This window comes from Lissotriton helveticus, chromosome 2_1 (genome assembly GCF_964261635.1).
Source record: "Lissotriton helveticus chromosome 2_1, aLisHel1.1, whole genome shotgun sequence".
Lineage (NCBI taxonomy): Eukaryota > Metazoa > Chordata > Amphibia > Caudata > Salamandridae > Lissotriton > Lissotriton helveticus.
The window spans coordinates 1,253,268,245-1,253,290,085 of record NC_136059.1 but is presented as its reverse complement, the minus strand read 5'-3'; the positions used below and the strand labels follow the sequence as shown (position 1 = coordinate 1,253,290,085).

The 21,841-nt window shown below is 43.8% G+C and overlaps 1 protein-coding gene across 1 annotated transcript in view; it reads right to left on the bottom strand.

The window, feature by feature from the left end:
* Positions 1-21,841, bottom strand: part of LOC144818609 (alcohol dehydrogenase 1-like) — a 293,232-nt gene that overhangs the window by 249,088 nt on the left and 22,303 nt on the right. The window contains exon 2 of the mRNA XM_078676205.1: positions 6,080-6,222. Within this exon, the coding sequence (XP_078532331.1) occupies positions 6,080-6,222 (143 nt within the window). The remainder of the gene's footprint in view (positions 1-6,079; positions 6,223-21,841) is intronic.

Here is a 21,841-nt window from a genome sequence, read left to right as displayed (position 1 = left end):
GCTGGGCAAGGTTACTGAGTTTTTTTCTGTCACAAGTAAGGGGGGAAAGTAACGGCATACCAGTTGTTGGAAGTACTGCGCAGAGCTTTGGTTAATCTGGGAGTGTAGGCAGCAGATTACGACACACACTCATTCAGCATTGGTGCAGCGTCAGAAGCAGGAAATAGAGACTGGGCAGATGAGGATATTATGCAGCTAGGCTGCTGGTCACCTGAGTGTTACAGATGTTACATGCGGGGTCTGAGTGGTGAGGGGCCCGCGGTGGATGCACACATTAAAAGCCTTGCAGCTTCTTTGTTTCTTTCCAGGTTGGGTATGGGGTCCAGCGGAAGAAAAGGTGGCCATTTGGGTGGCGGGCCACTCTTTCATCAAGTGGGTGGCCATTCAGGTGGGCTAAAAGGACTTTAGGACAGATTTGGGGTTTAACCACTGCCTTTTTCCTATGACATGGAAAGGAAAGGGGGGGCATGTGTTGGAAAGATCTATTGCCTGTTTTGAATGGTATGATGATGGGGTGCAGGTGCCCTGATGTTTTGATATTACACCTCGGGGAGATCGACCTGGTTAAAGAAAAAGGGGAGCTTTGATGAAGAACATGAAGAAGGAAATGTAAATTATTAAGGAGAATTAGGCAGGATGTTTTGTCTTGTGGGCTGAGTTTGTGCCGAGAAGAAACTGTAGAGGAGTGGCGAAGCCTACGGCTATTTACAGAGCAAGGCAGAAATTGAATAGAGAGATGTCCTGTTTTTGTAGGGAGATTGGTTTTGGGCAGATTTGCCCTCCTGATGTTAAGTTTGAGGCCAAAGTTAAATATTGGGTGTTATGACATCAGACACTGGGCGGGCAGAAAAAGGAGGTAGTCCCTCCCACCTTTTCCTGGGTGACAGTGGCATGGAAGGTTTACCAGGAGTTGGCAGAAGTTTGGTTGGCATTGCCAGTTGGTAAACCATGTGCAAGGGTCAGTTTAGGACATTTGGTTACTTACAGGTTCATTCAGGCAGTCTTAGGATATAGGGGTAATAGAAAGTTGGCAATGTTGAAATGCAGGACATTTAAATGAGTTAGCTGTGGTGTGGGTATGCGAGGGAGGGATCCGTAGGAGTGGGGGTGGGGACATTAGTTAGTTCAGTTTATGTATAGTGAGTTTATAGTTTTGTAAGGTGGTTTGCCAGTAAATTTTGTGATGTGCACCTTTTTGAATAAAGAACCCTATTTCAGACAATTCCGTTTTATGTGCTGTACCATTCCCTCCCAATTAAGCAGTGCTGCAGTGTGTTACGCAACTGGACCAATGTGTGGCTTTACCCAACATTTGCAGTTTTACAGGTTTCACAATTAAAGTCAACCCTCCATGCACGTGATGTGCTCATTTGAGTCCCAAAGCTCCTTCCGTGCGTCCTCCCTCTGTGAACTTACAGTTGTACAGAGCAAGACACGGGGCTTGTTTACACCCACAAAAAATATTGTAACCAAAGTTATGTTCTCAACAGTTTACTAAGGTTGTTGGAGGCTTCTGTAATAAATAAATGGTCACAAGCTTTTGGTTAAATTAATTCACGTTTTGTTGAAAAACACACCCAGGGCCTGAGGGTCATCTTCAATCAATGCATGCTTTTTTTTTTTATGTTTGAGAGCTTTATTGAGATAAAATTGGTAATACAGTAAGGTGACATCAGCAAAACAAAATGCAAAAGGGGCATTCATGGGAGAAATAAAACATAGGCAGCTGGTGGCACATTGGAAAAATCAAAGCATTTTTAGAGAAATGGCTTTTTTGGGGGGGAGGGGAGGAAAGGAAGGGGAGGGAATGAGAAACAATGCTAATACAGTTAAGAATAAAATTAAGATATGCATGTTAATTGGTGGCAATAAAGCACAGTAGATGCACAAATACGTAGAAAAATATATGGAATAAGAACCTTATCAAAAAACACAAGTAAGAAAGAACTACAATAGTGAAATCTAAAAACATGAAACTATAAGCAGGAGTACAACTGTTCAAGGGGGTCTAAAATTGTCACAGGAAAGTGAGGTATAAGGCTTTTTGGCGGATTGATCTAAATATAAGGTAAGAGGCAACCAATAGAGATCAACATTGCGAGAGGGTTTACAGCTGGATGCAAATGCAACATCCAATCTATGAGAGTGACATAGGAGGTTCCACCAACAAATTATGGGGAGTTTGGTCAAAGATTTCCAATTGGAAGCGATATGTTGGAGTGCAAGAGCAAGCATAAGGTCAAAAAGACCATGGGAATGTGGGGGAAGGTCAAAAGACTCGGACAGGCTACCCAAAAACACCAAAGATGCAGAAAAAGAAATAGAAAGATTAAAAATACGGGAGATGCGAGACCAGACCTGCGTCCAGAAAAGTCGGACTGAAGGACAGAGAAAGAAGAGATGAAAAAGATCAGCGTTGGGAGCATCACAGGTCCAACAGTTAGCAGTAGAAGAAGAGAGAAAGCGAGAAAGAGAGAGGGGAGAAAGGTATAACCTGTGATAGAAGAAAAATAGGGATTGAGTGAGAGACGCAGTACGGGAGGTCTTCAAAGATTTAGCCCATAGTTTGTCCCATAGAGAAGTTGGCCAAGAGCAAGCAAAGTCCTTTTCCCAAGAGAGTTCCAATTTTGATTTGGGACGAGCGGGATCAGGAGCTGAAAAATATCGATAAATAAGAGAAGCCTTAGGAATAGTAGAAAGAATAGTAAGTAGAGAGGAAGGTGAAGTGGGTGTTACATCTGAAGGTAGAGAATAGTATCGATCAAGAACGATTTCCATAAGGAGATAGTATTTGTTTGCAAACGAGGAAGGGCATCGAAATTGGGATTGAAATTGAGGAAAGGAACAAGGAGTGGACCCGTCAAAAAGATGGTGAACCCAGATGATACCTTTCGATCTCCATGAAGTCCAAGCAACAGGTCTATTTCGTATGAGGATGAGTGAGTTATACCAAATGGGTGATAATAAGAAGGATGCACGAGAGACCGAGACTGTGGATACCAAGGGCCGTAAAAGAGAAGAGGTGTGTTTGAATAATGGGAGATTAAGGCATGGAGCTTTAGCAGTGAAGCGAATTGCATCTTGAAAAGAGTAAGGAAACAATAATTCACGTTCAACAGAGAGCCAAAGGGGAGAAAAAGGGCTTATGTTGTGCGATAGCCAGCGAGAAGCCTGACGAAGAGAGAAAGACTTATGGTAAAGTCTAAAGTCTGGAAAATTAACTCCAGCATTAGATTTTGATTGACGAAGGGCTAAGAGAGAAATACGAGCTTTCTTCTGTTTCCAGAGAAACTTAGACAAGACGGAGTCAACACGGCGGAAGTAGAGAATCGGATTATGGATTGGAAGCATAGAGAATAAATAAATCAGGATCGGAGCAATCATCATCTTGATCGAGTCAAGACGACCCCACCAGGAAAGGAATAGGGGGTTCCAAGAAGAGAGCAAAGAATCAATTCTAGAGGTGACTGCAGACATGTTAAGTTGGATAGAAGAGGAAAGAGAGTTAGAGAAGAGAACGCCAAGATATTTTATTTTCTTACTGTTCCAAGCAAAGCCAGTGGAGGCAAAGAAGTGTGGGAGGCAGAATTTAGTTAAAGGAAGAATCTCCGTTTTATCCGAATTTATTTTATATCCGGAAACCAGGGAAAATTTCTCAAATTCAGCTAATAAGGAAGGAACAGAGGTGACTGGATCTGAAATGAATAAAAGTATGTCATCTGCGTAAGCAGATAATTTCAGCTGATAAGGACCTTACGGAAGACCAGAAATGGAAGAATTGTTACGAATGGAAGATAGGAAGGGTTCAAGTGCTAAAATAAAAAGAAGGGCGGAAAGAGGGCAGCCTTGACGCACTCCACGTTTAAGTGTGAAAGGGGAGGTAAGTTGACCATTGACGAGAACTGAAGCTTTGAGCATAGAGTAAATTAAAGAGATGTAAGAAATACATTTCGGACCAAAGCCATGCCACTTCAGGGAAGCTATCAGAAAGGACCAATCAACTCGATCAAAGGCTTTTTCAGCGTCAACCAATATAGCTGCAAGGGATGGAGCCTTATTGAGGACATTGAGAAAGAGTCTGGAATTATCTGAGGTAAGACGGCCCTTAACAAAACCACATTGCTCCTTCCCAATGAGATGTGGCAGGAATGGATCAAGACGAAGAGCCAACAATTTCGCATACATTTTATAATCCACGTTAACTAAAGAGATTGGTCGGTAGTTCTTACAGAATTTGGGATCCCGTCCCTCTTTAGGGATGAGGCATATGGTAGCATCTTGAAAGGAGCCTTGAGCTAGACCAGCTGAACAGAAAGATTGAAAAAGAAAGAGAAGTTTAGGTAAGAGAAGATCGGAAAAATTTAGGTAAAACTCAACTGGAAATCCGTCAGGTCCTGGAGTCTTACCTTTGGATAGAGAAGATAAAGCAGTGGATAACTCCGAAAGGATAAAATCTGAATCAATGGCCGAGAAATTAAGTTGGGAAGTGTCTGGTTGGGGCAAACTCTCAAAATATGTTTGGAGGAGTTCTGGGGTAGGGGGGTTCTCTGGGGAATACAAAGACTCATAAAAGGAGTGGAATTGTTCCAGAATTTCTCTATCTGTGTGTAAGAGGGCATTGGTCGGAGAGTAGATAGAATCAATGAGCGTTCGTTCTTTACGTGATTTCAGATAGTTAGCAAGTAATTTACCCGATTTATTACGGCCTCCATAGTACCGTGCACTACCCCGAAGAAGGAAAGAAGAGGCGGAGTCCGTAGTGAGTTGGTTGAAAGCAATTTTCGCTTGAAGAAGTGCAGGGGACATATGATGCTGAGAGGAGGTATAAAATTGATGTTCTAATGACTTAATATGTGCAAGAGCGACTTTACGTTAGTGGATAAATTTTTTCTTTTTTTGGGAGACAAAGTCAATAATAAATCCGCGAGCTGTGGCTTTGAAGGAATCCCAAAGAACATGGGGGGGAATATCAGGAGTAGAGTTAATTTGGAAGAATTCAGAGGTGAAAGAACGAAAAGAGGAAGAGAAGAGAGGATCAAGAAGAAGAGAAGAATTAAAACGCCAGCGAGAGGATTTAGGAAGAGGGGGAAGAAGATCGAAATCAGTAATGATAGGGGCATGATCAGAAATGACAATAGGTTCAATAGAAGAGGATATAGGAGTTTGAGACAGAGAGGGAGAAAGAAAGATATAGTCTAAACGAGAAAAAGAGGCATGGGGAGGAGAGAAAAAAGAAAAATCTACAGTATCCGGGTGGGTGAGCCTCCATGAGTCTACAAGATGAGCTTGTGTAATAGTATCAAGAAACTGTTTGTGAGGTTTGTGAGGGGTAAAACGAACAGAGGATTTACGATCTAAAAAGGGGTCAATGATCTGATTACAATCTCCACCTAGTAGGAAGGAATCATCTTTATGTTGAATACATTTTGCAGTAATGGAGGGCCAAAAAGAGGAATCAAAACATGTAGGACCATAAACATTGAACAAGGTAATTGGGATGGCATTAATAAGTAACTTAGCAAGAATCCAACGACCCTGATCATCCTTTTCCTCAAGAATTACCTTACATTTGAGACGTTTGTGGATCAAAATGGCAACACCATTCTTTTTATGAGAGGCCGGAGAAAACAAAACAGTGCCAACCCATAATTTTTTTAGTTTCAAGGATTCAATATCTGAAAGATGGGTTTCTTGAATGAGAACAATATCAGGATTATAGGAGGAGAGGTGGGAGAGTACTCTCTGCCGCTTAATCGGATGATTAAATCCTTTCACATTCCATGAAACAACTTTGAAAACCAAAACATATTAAACTGTTCAAAATTGAAAAGTGCAAAAACATACTATACAAGCAATAAGCAAAACATTAAAGAATTAGCAAGAAAGCCAACCATTAAAAGAATAAAAGGAAGAATATTAGAGAAGAGAAGAAGAAAGGGAAAAAGGAGAAGGAAGAGGAAAAAGGGAAGGAGAAAGAATAAAGGAAAAGGAAAAGGTTCTGCAAAGGGAAGAGAAGGAAGAAAAGAGAGAATGCATAGAAGACAGTACAAATCCAGAAGGATGACTGCAAAAAACATACCTGAGGGGGAAGAAACACCAAGGGAGATGGGGAAGCGGTGATGCGTAACAAGACGTGTAGACTAGGATCAGAAGCACAAGCGCACCGAAACCTCACAGAATTACAAAGGATGATACATGGTGAGGGGGGCAACCAAGATATATCTGTACAAGGGAAGAAAGAAAAACAATTCATTAGGAGTACATGACATACATGACATACTATTATTACCATGAAACAGAACAAAGATATTGCAAAATACAAATACCGAAAAATTAATTAAGAACCAATTGCAACTACATAGATGAAACAAAGATAGAGAGAGAAAAACCGGATGAACAATGGAAAGCAGTGACAAGGAACTAGAAAGATTAAGAACAAATTACAACCAGGAATAATGGAAAGAAAACAAAGAAAGGAAAAACATCGAAAGACCGTTCATAGAGAAAAACAGTAACAGTTATTCAAGAGATATAACAACATGCATCAGCCACTATTTGAAGGCGAAGAATCCATTCCATCGTTGTTATGCAGAAGAAGGAAATTACGGAGTTCGCCAGGATCTTGAAAAGACCAAGACTTGTTCTGGTGGGTGACTCTGAAGGTACATGGGTGGAACAAGCCATATCGGGCTCCAAGAGAGCGTAGAGAGGGACGAAGAGCCAGGAATTCCTTTCGTCTAGCAGCAGTGGCAGTAGAAACATCCTGGGAGATATAAACACGTTGACCTTGCCAAGATAATTGTCTTTTGGTTCTAGCTGCAGAAAGAATGGACAACAGGTCTGTGAATCTCAAAAAAAGGATGATGACACCACGAGGTTTGGTAGAGGTTGACGAGCATGCCCCAAGTCTATGTGCTCTTTGAATATTGAGGGATGTGGAAGGTGGCATGTCCAATAATTTCGGAAGGAAAGATGAGAAGAAAGTGACAGGTTCATCCCCCTCAAGAGTTTCCGGCAAACCATAAATACGGAGGTTGTTCCGTCTATTTCGATTTTCCAAGTCCTCTGTGTGGCGCTGTAAAGAAAGAACAGTCTTTTCTAACGAATCAATGCAACGTGAGTTGGACTGAACCTCAGGAATCTGCTGTTCTATGGAGGAGATACGAGTGTCCATGACCTCCCATTTGTCCTTTAAGAGTTGCATATCCCTACTTGTTTCCTCAATGAATGGGCGCAACGCACGAATTTCTTCTAGAATTAAATCAATGGATTGCGAAGGAGGAGAATCTGGTGTAGGAGAGTTCTGCTTCAGCCTTTTGGGAGTCGATACAGAAGGTGATGATTTGTTTGATGGCGGTTGACCTGAAGAGGCGCGTTGAGAAGAGGAAGTCGCCATCTCGACTGATCGTGAGGAGGTATCCAAGGTGGTGGAACTCACAGGAGGAACAGCAGAGGTTGTAAATACAAATTTGGGCTTGCGCAAATTCACCATAGGAGAAAGTAAGTCAAAAATAGTACTTTCGGAAGTGGTATATGTGGAGGATTATATGCAGTAAAGAGTAGAAAGCCGAGCCACTGAGAACAAGAGTGAGCTGGTGACGCTGAGTGCTCCGCCTAGAATGTTCTGCACATTACTGTTGAGGATTCATTACAAAATTATCGCAATTATAACTGATAGTTGGAGGGACAGTATCACAGTCGTGGGAGCACTGTAGACTGTTGTGCCTGTTAGAGAAAACCAATATTCCAGAAATATCCGACAGAGAAGTTCTTTAGTATGAGATGAAAACTGCAATAGCATACATTAGTACCAGGAATATGACCAAGTCGACGGTGACGACAGTGCCACCATACTGACAAGTCTATGTTGGGGCCGACGGACGAGAATACATTCACCAGGACTGAAAAGTGATAAATATGGCCCTTTGAAGAAGAGAAAGTGTCATATCTTGAGGTGACAGTGACAGTAGTTATGCCTCAGAAATAGCGTGGTCACGCTGTATAAGCGCACATCGTAGAGAATAACATGTGGCAAGCCTGTGCACCAGAAGTAAATATCAGAGCAGGGCAGGAGGTGGTAGGCAGCATAAATACAGTGTAGAAGGCAGTAAGTTGTGAAGAACAGAACAGAAGCCGCGGCTCGCAATCAGCCGCGATTATCGTAAAATGGCGGTTGCATGACAGACTGCCAGAAACGACCTGAGGTGAAAGAGGGGCAGAAAGAATCCGGAAATTGCTCCAAAAGCTCACCTCCAAGGTCCAGGTTCAAAGGATAGTTGATGGTATGAGGCCGGTGGCAGCAAGAAGTGGAAGGGCAAACAAGTCCGCGATGAAACCTTCAGCACTGAGGCGAGTCTCAAAATGGCGGGTCCCGGCAGCTCGATGCTCAGAGACGTGATAAAGTCACTAAAGCCGGTGAATGAAAGTCGGAAAGACACACCTTTTGCTCACGGCATGCTCCGGTTCCGAAATCCGGTGTTTTGCAGCAAGAATGGTCCCCCTTACAGCAGGAAAAACATAAGGAGGTGTTCCGGCGCGGAGGAGCTCCTCACCTAGCCGTCCATCTTGCGCGGCATCCAAGCCACGCCCCAATGCATGCTTTTTGGCCTACATCGCTTTGAGACTTGCTGGCCCCTACTTCTAAAGGAAAATACGCAATTTAATCACATGAAACAAATGCTCATATTAGGCGTAACTCTGGCAACCACCATTTTAGCCTACACACATTTGGGTACTGATACATGTAAAATTGCTTAATCCCGATTTTAATAATGACAACAGAGACGAGTATTATGAGTAACTCTTCACTTGCTCGTTATTTTCACAGCACGTTAACAAAACCAAACTACAACTCCCACAATCCTTTTTTTACAAAAGGAAGGGGCGAATCTAAGACAAAAGTGGACATCAATTCCTAGAAGCAGGAGGACATTCAGAATGGACATGATGATGTTTTGCGGTTGTTGTTGGGTGTCCATTGGTTAGTTTGGTTTTCCAGTATGCTCATGGCCTTTGAGAAACTGTCTGACTATACCAAGAAAAGAGGGCCCATGCTTTGTTTGAACCCACGTATAATGGCCTTTGATGTTATGTTATGTCATTTCCTTTTGGGAATAGAGGTTTGTGGGAGTTGTAGTTTGTGTTGTTAAGATGGGGTGAAAATAAATAGCTAGGGAAGAGTTACACATAATGCTCGCCTCTGTTGTCATTAATAAAATTGGAAATCTGCATTTACAGGACCCAGATCACCGTTGGCTAAAATGGCAGTAGCCAGCTATGCTCAGAATCAAATAAAAGCGGAAAGTATTTTGCTAAAGCTTTTAGTATTCTAGCCAAATTTGGGGTCCCTTCTAGGCCTGGGTGGTAAATTCCGTTCCGCTCGCGAAATGTGCGGAATTTGGGTAATTTGGGTTCTGCGGAGAATATAAAATTGCCCAAAATTCTGCGTTCCGCCTCTTCGCAAATTTTTTGCTTGTTCGCGTTCTCAAAATGCGTGTTCGCGAGATATTTCCCCCCGAGCACGCAAACAGCAATTGCGAACAGGAAAAAAGCATTGCGAACAAGCAATTCCGCGCGTTTGTGGAGATTTTTTACCGTTTTGCGGAGATTTGCATAACGCGATTACGCAAATTCCGCCCACCCCACATCACGAGGTTGGTGCATAAGATCTATGTGAATGCTGAAGCCAATATATTTAATGTCACAGAGGTGGATAAATTACAAGTTTGTTGAGGGACCAGGCAGGGCTGCCCTTTATCGCTAATTTCGTTCGCTTTCTGGGATTAGGCAGAATAGCAATATCTGTCCTCCTATTGCACAGACGGCGAAGATAAAACTATATGCTGATGTTATCATGCTGATTCTTGATAGTAACAAATGCCCGCAGGAGAAAGCTTTTGAGACTTTCCTGCTATTTGAGAAGTTGGGGGGAGGACTATAAAATCAATAGGAACAAAATCCTGAAACTTTTCTGTGTGGGTGTACTTCAGACAGATTACTCCCAGAGATAGTCTCTTGTGTAAATGCTCAACCAAAGAGGTGTCTGGGTATTAGATACTCTTTAAAGATTGAGGATTTATATGATCTTAATTTTGCCCCTTTGCTTTTAAAAGTACATTTTATGTTTGCACAGTGGAACGTGCTTCCTCTAACTATCTTAGGGAAGGTGTCGCTCTCATTAAAATGTTGAATCTTCCATTATTTAATTTTCTTTTTTTGGCCACCACTTGGCGCAAAATGTTATTTTATAGTAAGTGGCTTCTTCATAGTACCCCACAATTCTTAGCACAGGTTAACCCTAGGTGGTCTAGACACTGTTTTCCATGCGATTCGGGGGATGCAGCAAACTGGTCACTTGCTATTGGTTTGTGTGTCCCTATTCAAGAATTCTGGAAAGAAACATTGAAGTACTTGGAGAGGGCCAGGCAGATAAAATTATCTCCTAGCTACTGATGCTGATCTTGCTACTTAATTAGCCCCAAATGAATAAAACTATTATATATCGCAATGGCAGTGGCTAGATCCTTATTACTTCAAAGGTGGTGAACACAGTTGATCCCCCACAATTGGGGAATGAGTGGTACAAATTAGGCATGTAAGAAATAAGGAGCGGCTGTACGCTCTGCGTTGTGGGGCGGGGGAAGGACATACGATACAAAATGGGGGGCCATTTATGGAAGAAGCCTCAGTGTAGGTTGAAGAGGTTGATTGTTTTACTGAGAACATTTTTGTTTAGGTTCGCTCATGGTATTATGAAATCTGGAGCCATATTGCTGTTTTGTTTTTGGATGTATTCTATGATGAAATGCGATCTGTTTATGTATTTATATTACTGGTGTATGAATATCATGCTTGGATATTTTTTATCGCAAATTTGGATAAAAAAATATATAATTTAAAAAACAAGTGGAACAAAACAGTTATAAATAGATGGGACAACAAATAATAATTTTAAGGATATGCCTGTTTTAGCACGATCTTCCATAAAAGATTGGACCAACACTACTGTATTTTTGGACTCTGACAATGCAACCAGACCTCAGTGCCAGTGCTTTGACCTTTAAAACTGTAATGTTAAATTGGCTTATAAGCATGGCCACTGGAATTATCCAGCAGAGGAAGATCAAATTATGTGGCAGGGTTAAATCAATTATGCGGCAAGAAACAACAAATTATGCAGCATAATGTGGCACATTTTGTGATAGTTTTACTTCATTATTTTGTCTTTTTACACCAGGTAACAGTGTCTGAGAAAAGATTTCACCTTAATTAATACCAATTTAACAACCAAATGCAGCAATTAGCAACTGAACGATGACAAGTCAACCTTAACAAAAAGGCTTCCGGCAGGCAGGTACCCGAGTTAACATATTTATTGTAACTTTTGATCCGTTTGAGCTAGAAACAAATTTCTTTTTTGCTGAAATCTGCAGATTATGCAGCAGTTGATTATGTGGCAAATGCAGAAAAGTCACAATCATGCACAAATTGCCGCGGCCGCAGAACTGCATAATTTCAGTGGCCCTGCTTTAAAGACCCTAGTATATGGAACCAGAGGCACCCAGAGTCTGTAAGTTAAAGTGTCCCTCCCGGGCTGTAGCACTGATTGTGCCATTCTGGATCTGACAATGTGAAACATGTCTTCCAGCCTGCCACTGCAGCCTGGAAGAGTGGTTTTAAACTGATAACTCACCTTTGTCATTTAAACCAATGGCAAAGCCCAAATTTCCTATTTTTAATATAGCCTTACAGCCTGCCGTAGCGGGCTATACCTGCCATTAAAGGCCCACTCTAGCGTTAACTAAGGGAGCTAACGAAGGGAGCTTGCCTTTTTAATGGCCGTATAACTCGGCTACAATGAGCTATAAGGCTATTAGAACATTCCGTCACGTGAGGGCAGAATGTTCTAACAAATAAAAAGGCCTCAGTGAGCCCAAGGAAATTTAAATCCCCTCTGGCTCCCTGAGGCCTTTGTTCACAGCAACACCTGTGAATGACAAAGATTGAAATGTTGAAGTTCCATGCTTTTACCAGCCATTAGAAGCCCGGAGCACTACATTGTCTTCAATAGAGCTCCCAACATTCCAATGTTCTAATATATATAGGTTACACCTACACCAGGTTCATAGAGTCCTAAGGCATGGTGGTAAATATTAAAAACTAGGACATGTGTTTTTATATGTCATAATAGTAAAAAAATCCCAATTGTTGTTTTTACTGTGGAAAGGCTAGTAGCCTCATTGGTGAGTATAGAGTTACACGCTGACCACTCAACTGTGCTAACCTTTGAATGGGACAACTAAAATAGATACTTCAAGGTTTTAAAAGAAGTGCTACATTAAACCAGTTTTGATTCCCAAGTCCAATTTAATGTAACTTTTTAAGAAATGCTACAGTTATGAAGTTGCCACTTTGTTGCCCAAGTCCTCCTGTGTCCACTCGCAGGTGTTGGCCAAAAGACAGCCTTCTGCCCTCCTGGGGAAAAGTGTGTGTTGGGCCTGGCCTTTTTTTGCATGGTTATACCTAAACTTTGCCTTTTTTCTCCTATTCTGTCTGACCTGTTTTTGTTGGCTTTTGAAGTCTGGGCACTTTGCAACTGCTGACCAGTGCTAAGGTGCATATGCTGTCTGTCTAAATTATATTGGCCATTGGTTTATACGATTGCCTATCTGATTTACTAGTAAGTCCCTAGTAAAGTGCATCAGGTGTGCCCTGAGCCTTTAAATGCGGCTAGTAGACTTGCAGCTCTGATTGTGCCACCCACATGAGTAGCTCTGCAAACCTGTCTCAGGCCTGCCACTGCAGTGTCAGTGTGTGCAGGTTTAAACTGCCATGCTGACTTGGCAAGTGCACCCACTTGCTAGTCCCAAACATTTCCTTTTATTACATGTAAGGCGCCCCTAAGGTAGGCCCAAACCAGTCCCAAGGGCAGGGTGCAGTGTATTCAAAAGGTAGGGCATGTTGTAGTGTGTTTTACATGTCTAAATAGTAAATTACTGCTAATTTCATTTTTCACTATTGAAGGACTCCCGTAGGGGGTAACATATGGATTGCTTTGAAATATCTTTTAAGTGTAATTTCCCATTGTGAGAAGATAGAGATTTGGAGTTTGGGGTCTCACAATTTAAAAAGGCTTCTTTTTGTGAAGTCGGTTTTAAAATTGCAGGTTTGAAAATGCCACTTTTAAAAAGTACTATTTTAAAGTACAAGGAAAACCCAAAGGAGCAATAGGTGAGGGACCTTGGGTACATATATTGTTACAAGGAGCAGTGGTCCCTAACACGTAATGATGATTTTGAATAAATATAGACCAGAAATCAAAGTCTATATAAACTGTCCAGCCGGACAGGGTTTAATAACACAATTGTTGAATTTGTAAGTCAATTAAATACAATTTCACAAGTGGGACACAGCCTGTGCCCTACTACTCTATACCAGACAATTGTGACACATATAAACATGAATGAGGCAAGAACAGGCAATCTGCATGTATTCCAAATCTTTGCAGACAAATATTTGCACAAAGTACACTGTTGTGATTTAACTAGTAATCAAATCAAATCATCCAGTGTAAGGTGTCGACGGCGTTTCGATCCCCTTAGGGCATAGCGGGATCATCATCAGGACATTCAAATTACATACCTTATTATACGGAAGGTAGCAGAAGTGGCCTAAATACCGTTTGGAATTAATTTTAAGCAAGACCGTAATTACAAGTCTGCCGGGGACGGGGAACAATTGGTCCCGAAAATTATTGCCGGTGCAGATCCTCAATGGGGTTCCGGGTGACGCACAGAGCCGATGCTCCTATTCAAAATCATCATTACGTGTTAGGGACCACGGTTCCTTGTAACAACTTTTAAAAAGTAGGCATTTTCATGCCTTACCAGTCTGTGCCTTTGCCTGTCTGTAAACTCCAACTCGGGTTTAGGCTGACAATTGGGCTGTTTGTGCATTCACTCTATAGAGTCACACAAAGGGAGCTGAGGTGTGCCTTACATATCCTGATGGGCATCACCAGGCTGATGGGCTTTCCTGAGCTAGAGTGGTGGGAGGAGTTGTCACTGGCACCTGAATAGGGCTCTGCATGCCCTCACACAAAGCTGTCTCCATCCACTGTAGTGTGTCTGGAGCCAGGTCAGGGAAAGGCACGGTCTTGTGCACTACAAAGACTTTCCTTTGAAGTTTGCCTACTTCAAAGGAAAAAGGGGTATAAGTATTGAACCTCTGACACACTCAAATCAAAACACTTCTGGATTGAGGACATCCCACCAGGAAGAAATGCTATGTTGCTGTCAGGAGGGACTATCACTTTGCTGTCTGCTTTGCTGTGTTGGCCTGCTGCAGCTGCACCTGTCTTGGGCAGTGAAAAGAATGGACTATGCTTTCAGTATCCTTCCTTCCAAGTTTCTCCAGGGGCTTGTGTTGAGCTTGCCTCCTGTCTCAGCGATATCAAAGACTACATACATATCTTGTTGCCAGAACTCGGGCTCTTCTGATGCGAGTCCCGTATTGTCAAGAAGTGCCAAAATCCGTCCTGGGCCCTTGGCACTGAGTGGTTGTGCTCTAACCTCCAAATAGCAAAACCAACTCCGTCCCTGATGCCACTGCCTACACTGAAGCCATGGTCACCACTTCTGAGGAGCACGATGCATCAACCACAATGAGATCGCAGCCCCGGCCACACTGACAACATCACTTTACGCCATCATCTGCCTGCAACAAAGCCAAGAGCACCGCTAGAGAAGAGCACAACGCATCGCCTCGGCATCGCAGCCCTAGATGTACCGATGACAGCACCATTGACTATGACCTTGTATCTGATGCCGCTGCCTGTACCGTGGCTGAGCGCACCTCTCGTGAAGAGCACAACACATTGCCTTGTCTCACATCACAACCAAGAGTCTGCCGACGACAGCGTTCAGCACTGACGTTGTTCCGCTGCCTGCACCGGAGCTGTGCTCACCGCTCGTGAAGAGTATTATGCATTGATCACGATGACATTGCAGCCCTGGCCCTGCCGACGCCAGTGCTCGTGAAATCAACATCGCGGAGCTCGATCCCCAGTGTGTGTGACTCCAAGGCCCTAACAACTTCTGCCTGACTTTTGGAACCAACAATGGTGACACGTCAACTTCGGATTTCATCGCAAGGTCCCCCGAGGCTTCTTCACTTCCAAAGGTACTGTTTTGCAGGTCTGTCTGATGCCCTATCACTGAACTGTTGGATTTGTGTTGTTCACAACACTGTGATATCCCCGGTTGGCACAATCGACTTCAAGGAACTGTATTTTCAAATCTATTCTTGCAAAATTCATATCTTTACTTGTATGTTGGATTTTTATTGTTTTTGTCTTGTTTTACTCAGATAAATATTGGCTATTTTTCTAAACCGGTGTGGAGTCCTTTAGTAGTGTTTTTTTACTGTGTTACTGTGTGGGTGTGTACAAATACTTTACACATAGCCTCTGAGATAAGCCTGACTGCTCTTGCCAAGCTAAAAAGGAGGTGAGCAGGGGTTCTCTTGGCTATGTGATCCCCTTTACCTGACTAGAGTGAGGGTTCCCACTTAGACAGGGTGCATACTGACTTTCGAATAGATACATTTCTAACAGTGTGAATGACTTCTAAGAGAACGAACTATAGAGATCTGCCATTAGAAGAGGTGTCACCTCTCCCTGGCATTAATCCACAAGGGGTGGATTCCAAATGCGAGCTTCAAAGAGGAAGCCGCCTTTGAAGTTCAAATGGTGAACACACAAAGTGGCATTTTCAAACACACAATTTAAAAACCAACTTTAAAAAAAATTCTTTTTAAATTGTGGATTCAGAGACCCCAAACTCCAAATCTCGATCTGCTCCCAATCGGAAAGTATACTTAAAAGATTGTTCAAGATTATCCCCATGTTACCCTATGGGAGAGATAGTCCTTACAATAGTGAAAAACTAAATTAGCAGGATTTAACTATTAGGACATGCAAAACACACGAGTAAATGCCCTACCTTTTAAATACACTACACCCTGCGCTTGGGGGAAGGGAAGGTGTGGGGCTGGCAAGTGGGTGCACTTGCCAGGTTGACATAGCCGTTTAAAACTGCACACACAGACACTGCAGTGACAGGTTTGCAGGGCTACTGTTGTGGGTGGCGCAATCAGTACTGCAGGCGCACTAGTAGCATTTGATTTACAGGCCCTGAGCACACCTGATACACTTTACTAGGGACTTAGTAGTAAATCAAATATGTCAACCATGGATAAACTAATCACCAATACAATTTAGACAGAAAACATATAACTTTAGCACTGGTTAGCAGTGGTAAAGTGCCTGGAGCCATAAAGTCAACAAAACAGGCCAGAAAAAATAGGAGGAAAAAGACAAAACGTTTTGTTGATAATCCTGAAAAAAGGGCCAGGTCCAGAAAAACCCCCTTCCAGCCTAAAGCCAGGCTACGCTAATCAATACCTTGATGGACTTCCCTGCTTAGGGTGATAGAACATGGACCCTGCCCTGCCACAGCAGGGGCATGTTCCAATTCTACGCCTCTCTGAACCCATTTGGATCCCTCTTTCCATACTGTCAGGCCCCCTAAGCTAACCTTGGGATTCCTTCTCCTTACCTGTGGAGCTCATCTGTGCAGCACCTAACCTTACTTTGCTCACAGATATATTCCTGTGGGCAGACAGTACCACCATTGCCAACACAGTGGTGTGGCCCATTCCACCCCAGGGGTGTAACTCCTGACCCCAACCCAAGAGCAACTCTGTCCGCAAGGACTGAAACCCACAGTGGCCGCCGACAGCTGTCAATGACAAGAGCCAGGCCTCAGGCCATTCAGTGCTCCCTAACCTCTGTGGTTTCTCAGAGTGAGGGGTGGTAGCCCCAGTTGACTGGCACCTTTTGTCCACTCTCCCTCCCACCAGTTCAGCTATGTTATCGTGGTCACTTAGCACAGGGTATGTACCCTGAGGCTGACCAGGGGTCTGGCGGCAGCACTTCCACACCCTGTACTCCCCTCTGGGGTCCTGTACCGTCCGCTGTGGAGAGGCAGCCTCAGACTCCAGAACTGACAGGGGGCTGGTGTCAGCCATCCTGCACAATTCTTCCACCAATGCAGGAATGCTAACCTGCAACTGAACCCCCAACCCAGGGTCTGGACCCTGAAGCTGAGCAGGTGCCTGGCAAACCAGGACTTCCAGGGGAGTACTACTACCCCTCCCAAGGGAAACATGTTCTTCATGTGTTGCATGAGAGTCTAGCTGGCACTGGTCTTCCGACTCAAGTCCATCTGACAGAGAATCAATACCCCCTGACAAGAAGTGGCATCACCAGGGTCATTCTTGAGGGGGGCTGACCTCAGAGCTGGCCTCTGAGCCTCTAGGTCTCCCACTGGAGACTGCCTCCCCCTCTTATCCCTCCTTCTGGACTTCTGCACCCTCCTTTTCAAAGTGGACCTGCCAGATATCAGAACTGGAGGGACACTTGTGACAGCCTTCCCCGTACCTCTCCTGACCCTATGCTGCTCCCCTCAGTCGATGGCATCCCAGTACAGACTAGGCCACCCTCCAGGTCCTCTCTCTGGGAACTGTCCAGGCTCTGGGACTGGGCTTTGGGCTACCTGGGCCTCTGTCCACCTCTCCTCTTACCCTGAGAAGGGACATGGGACCCTCTACCTATCCCACTACACTGGGGCCTATTTGCTCTCCTTTCCTTCTAACCTCCCCCACCTCCCTTGATTCCCTTCAGGATCACTCCCAAATGAATTTTCAGACCCCTTGGCATCCCCCAAGTGGTCTGCCTCCAGTGCAAGCTCCCTGGGGTCAGAGAACTCATACTCCACCGGGTGTTCACATAGCTCTGGAGAACTGTGACTGAACAAATGCTCCCCAGCAATCAAAGTGTCCAGGCCCACACATTTGTGCACCACACTACCCTTCACCCAACCATCGAGTGGCATGAAAAACTACCCCACATCACCCTTACAAGACTGGTGAGGCAGTAACTGACTGTCCTTGAAAATCAAACCACACTTGTCTGGGGTGTCTCCAACTTCCTTACCAGGGCTTCTACCCTTGGGGTACAAGCCATGGTAACTCCCTTCTAGATCCATTAGAATGTCCATCCCACCACTAGAAATATGACTTTCTGTGCCAGTTCCCCAATCCACCTCAGGGACCCTGCGCACCTCTAGGGCTACCTCATGAACCTGAACCCCTTGGTGTATGTCATCCCCCTCCTTAAAAGTCAGGCTCCAAGTCTCTTGGTATGTGGACTTTTTCTTCAGTACCAGACATGATACTTTCGCTACCACCATCTGTGCTGGACTCCGCCCTCTTGGCTTTCAGCTCTCTCATTCTCAGCTCATGAGCTAAAATCATTTCCCTTCTCTCCATCTCTCTCAGGCTCAGCTAATGAGTCTGCCTTATTTCCTGTAAAGCTTTTTCTCTCACTCCTGCTTCAACCTGAGCTTTAAACTCTCCAACTCGAGTGTCCTGGCTCCTCTGGTGACAAGCCTTAGGAGACATCTCAGGAGTGGGCATAACAGTGCACTTTGGGATAGCTGGATGCCACATATTGCACAAAGTCGTCACCGGGTTGGGCAGGATCCCTGTAGCCCATTGGGTAGTAATAACTACCTCCCCTTTTCTGGGCAAAAATATGGCATCCCGACCTCACATCACATCTGGACTGGACTGGAGAGAGGACCGAAGACGGACTGCTCTGCTGGTCCCTTGACCTGGCAAGAGAGGTTGCACAAACCGCTGGACTGCAACTGCTGATTCATGGACTAGAGAGGACAGTGCCTGTGGTGCCTGGCTCATGGAATAGTCACTCCTGAGCCCTAAACAGAAGAGGTGAACTCCAAGAGTTAGGTAGATGACTTTCTGTTACAGCACCAGTATCACAAAAACTTAAGAAGCCCATTCTGGTCAGTAGGTAGCCACAATTGGCTGATTGACACTGACAGCCGACTTGCAGCCCAGACGAGTCCTGATGTTCAAAAGATGCACCCTAGTCTCCTGGTCCTGAGAGACTTGTCGGATTGTGGCTTGGGCTCAAGAAAGACATTAGCCTTCACCAAACAAAACTGCGGGTTTTGCTGTGACTGGAGACCAGAAGTCCAGTGGCCACTGAGCGTTTTCTGGTCAAAAAGGACTTCGTGGGACATAAACCACTGTTGCCAAAGTGCCTGTGGGCTGAGGAGTAGTTCTAGAGACAACCCTGCAGACAGTACAGTATCCTCCGCACCTTACAGCATCTTCAGCAACTTGTATTCCTTGCATCAAGACCACTCCATTGAGGACTGTGGTGGACAGCCCATAGAAACCTGGAACTGGACTTGAGACTGCTTTAGTGCCAAGGTCACTGTTCTACTACTCCTCATTAGACCCCCTGACCTTCCTCCTGTTGGATTTGGCCGCCCAACATGGGCTGCAGTAGTCAAACACATCTCTTTGAACGTTTTATCAAGTTTCCAAACTTTGCGGTTACCATTACTTGTTTGCATTTTTGAGTGAAAAGCTAAGATTTACCATTTACTTATAAATCTGTATCTCCGGTGGATTTTGTTAGTTTTGGTGTCTAATAATTCCTAAAAATATAATCTATTTTTATGAATTGTCAGATTTCTTTTGTGTTGTGTGACTTTCTACTCTGTTGTTTTGCTACTCTAAATGATTCACATTTGTTTCTTTGTTTAAGCCTGACTTCTCGAAGCCACAGCCACCAAGGGTTGAGCTAAGGTTTAACAAACGAGCCTGGCTGGACCCAAGTTGTTAACCTGGGTGTATTCCACGATGTGGTCACAGAACCACACTATATAATAAACCACATTTCCTCATAATAAAGATATACATTATACCTCTTGACCCAAGCAAAATAGTACTTCGCTAAACGTCACACATACAGATTGTTTGGTATAAATTAATTTTCGAACAGAGATTACCTCATTACATAGCTGCAATTTCTACCTCTATACTGCTGCTTTCAACAGCACCCAGGTGCTGCTTTACGACTCTTTGATATCCCCAATCTAACAGCTACCTATAGCTTCAAAATAAGTATGCTTTTTGCTTTTGGCCGTTGTAATTGTTGGACTAGAGGCAAATTTGTGAACAAAGTGCCAGTTACCAAAAACATATTTTTAGGTCACTGCTGGTACCACCAGTGATGTTGCTACCCACTGCAACCATAGGTTTTACCCACGACATTCCCTGCCTCTCACTAACATACTTACTCTATATGCCCTATTGCTAAGTATGGATCCCCAATAATTTCCAACAGTGCTTCATTTGTAAAAAGTGTAATTGCCTGGGCCCTTCTCAAAAGGACACTGCAGCTTGCATCTCCTATTGACCCTGGCAGTGCTGCCAACGCTAGTGACAACAAACTATTAACTTTCACATTCCTACAAGTATGACAGTTCGGACTATTCCAGGTACAGAAAGCTATGAGAATAGTCTGGGTAGCATGTATTATTAATGTTTAAAGTATATTAAATTATGAAATACTCCGCTGTTGTGTTCACTGCAAAATTAGACAAACTGTGCCACCATACTGGACTGTAATAAAAGGCGGTGTGGAGAATTAAGGGCCTGTGCTGAGCACCAGCGAACACTGGCTCACATTAAGAAATGATTCCTAAGTAGATTTGCACAGCACTGTAAAAATAACAGCACTTAAATCGAATGTTGCCATTTGTTTAAAGAGGCAGTATTCCAACTTTTGTGCAGAGAGTGATTGATTCTGAGTTGCTCCATGATTGGTCTAAGGCTTGTCCGATATATATTTATTCTCTTTGCACTGTGATATTTCTAGTTAAGGTTTTATAAGGGGAAACAAATAACGAGTATCAGATTTTGATGAAAAAACATGATTGGACAGATTACTTGCTGCCATGGGCCAACCTGAGAACTATTGCATGTTTTAGTTGGGGTTCTGAATTTAAATCCAAATGTGACCTCAGCAGTTCTAGACCAGCCAGATGATACCTGGCTGCTCAATGGTTCAGCGGAAGGTGAACAGAAAGTATAGCGCTGACCTGGGCCACCCAGGCTCAGATCAGCAAATGCGGGGCAAACCAGTAGCTCTCTCCCAGCTTGGGAATGTGGCAGGATCTGGAAGAGGCTGAGCATCACTGTTACCACTTCCATTTTGCAGTAACAGCACCACACATTAATAAAATGCATATACCCACTGCATATATGTCTCTCACAATTGGTTTTGGTGGAGCACCAGTGACTATCACACAAAATGTACAATTGTCTGACCACTGCAATGCAATCATCATGAACACAATCTTCCAAATTAAGTACTAGTGCTCTAGCTCTGGCAAACACCTGCTCAAATTAAGCACTATGGGTCTTATTCAGAGTGGTAAAATTGATTTTGATTGTAAACATAAATTTATGACGAAATGTATCTAAAAGAGACTATTAGTCATAGATTCCTTACCTTAGAATTACCCCCAGGCATCAGACTGGATCAGGAGAATGTATTTTCTTATCAGTACCCCTGCACATTGGTGGGTGGTGTTGTCGACTCCGCGTCCGTTGTTGGTGTCGTGGTCACCGGGATGAGGTCGCGGTGTCTACTTAGATGCCACCCCTGTGTGATGACATCAGTTCTTTCTTTTACGCGCCAGCCAGCGCAGATGCAGAGAGAGCGTGCTCCCTATTCACTTTTTGACTAACTCTTTTTCGACTTTTGTTGACATCTTTTTTGAGTCTTACGACTCCTGGTGCATGAGGGGTGTCCAGTCGTTGGCCCGGTTCCAAGCCTTGTGACTCCTGTCACAAGTTGATGTCGGTCATCGATCCGCACCTCTTGTGCCTTTGATGCCTG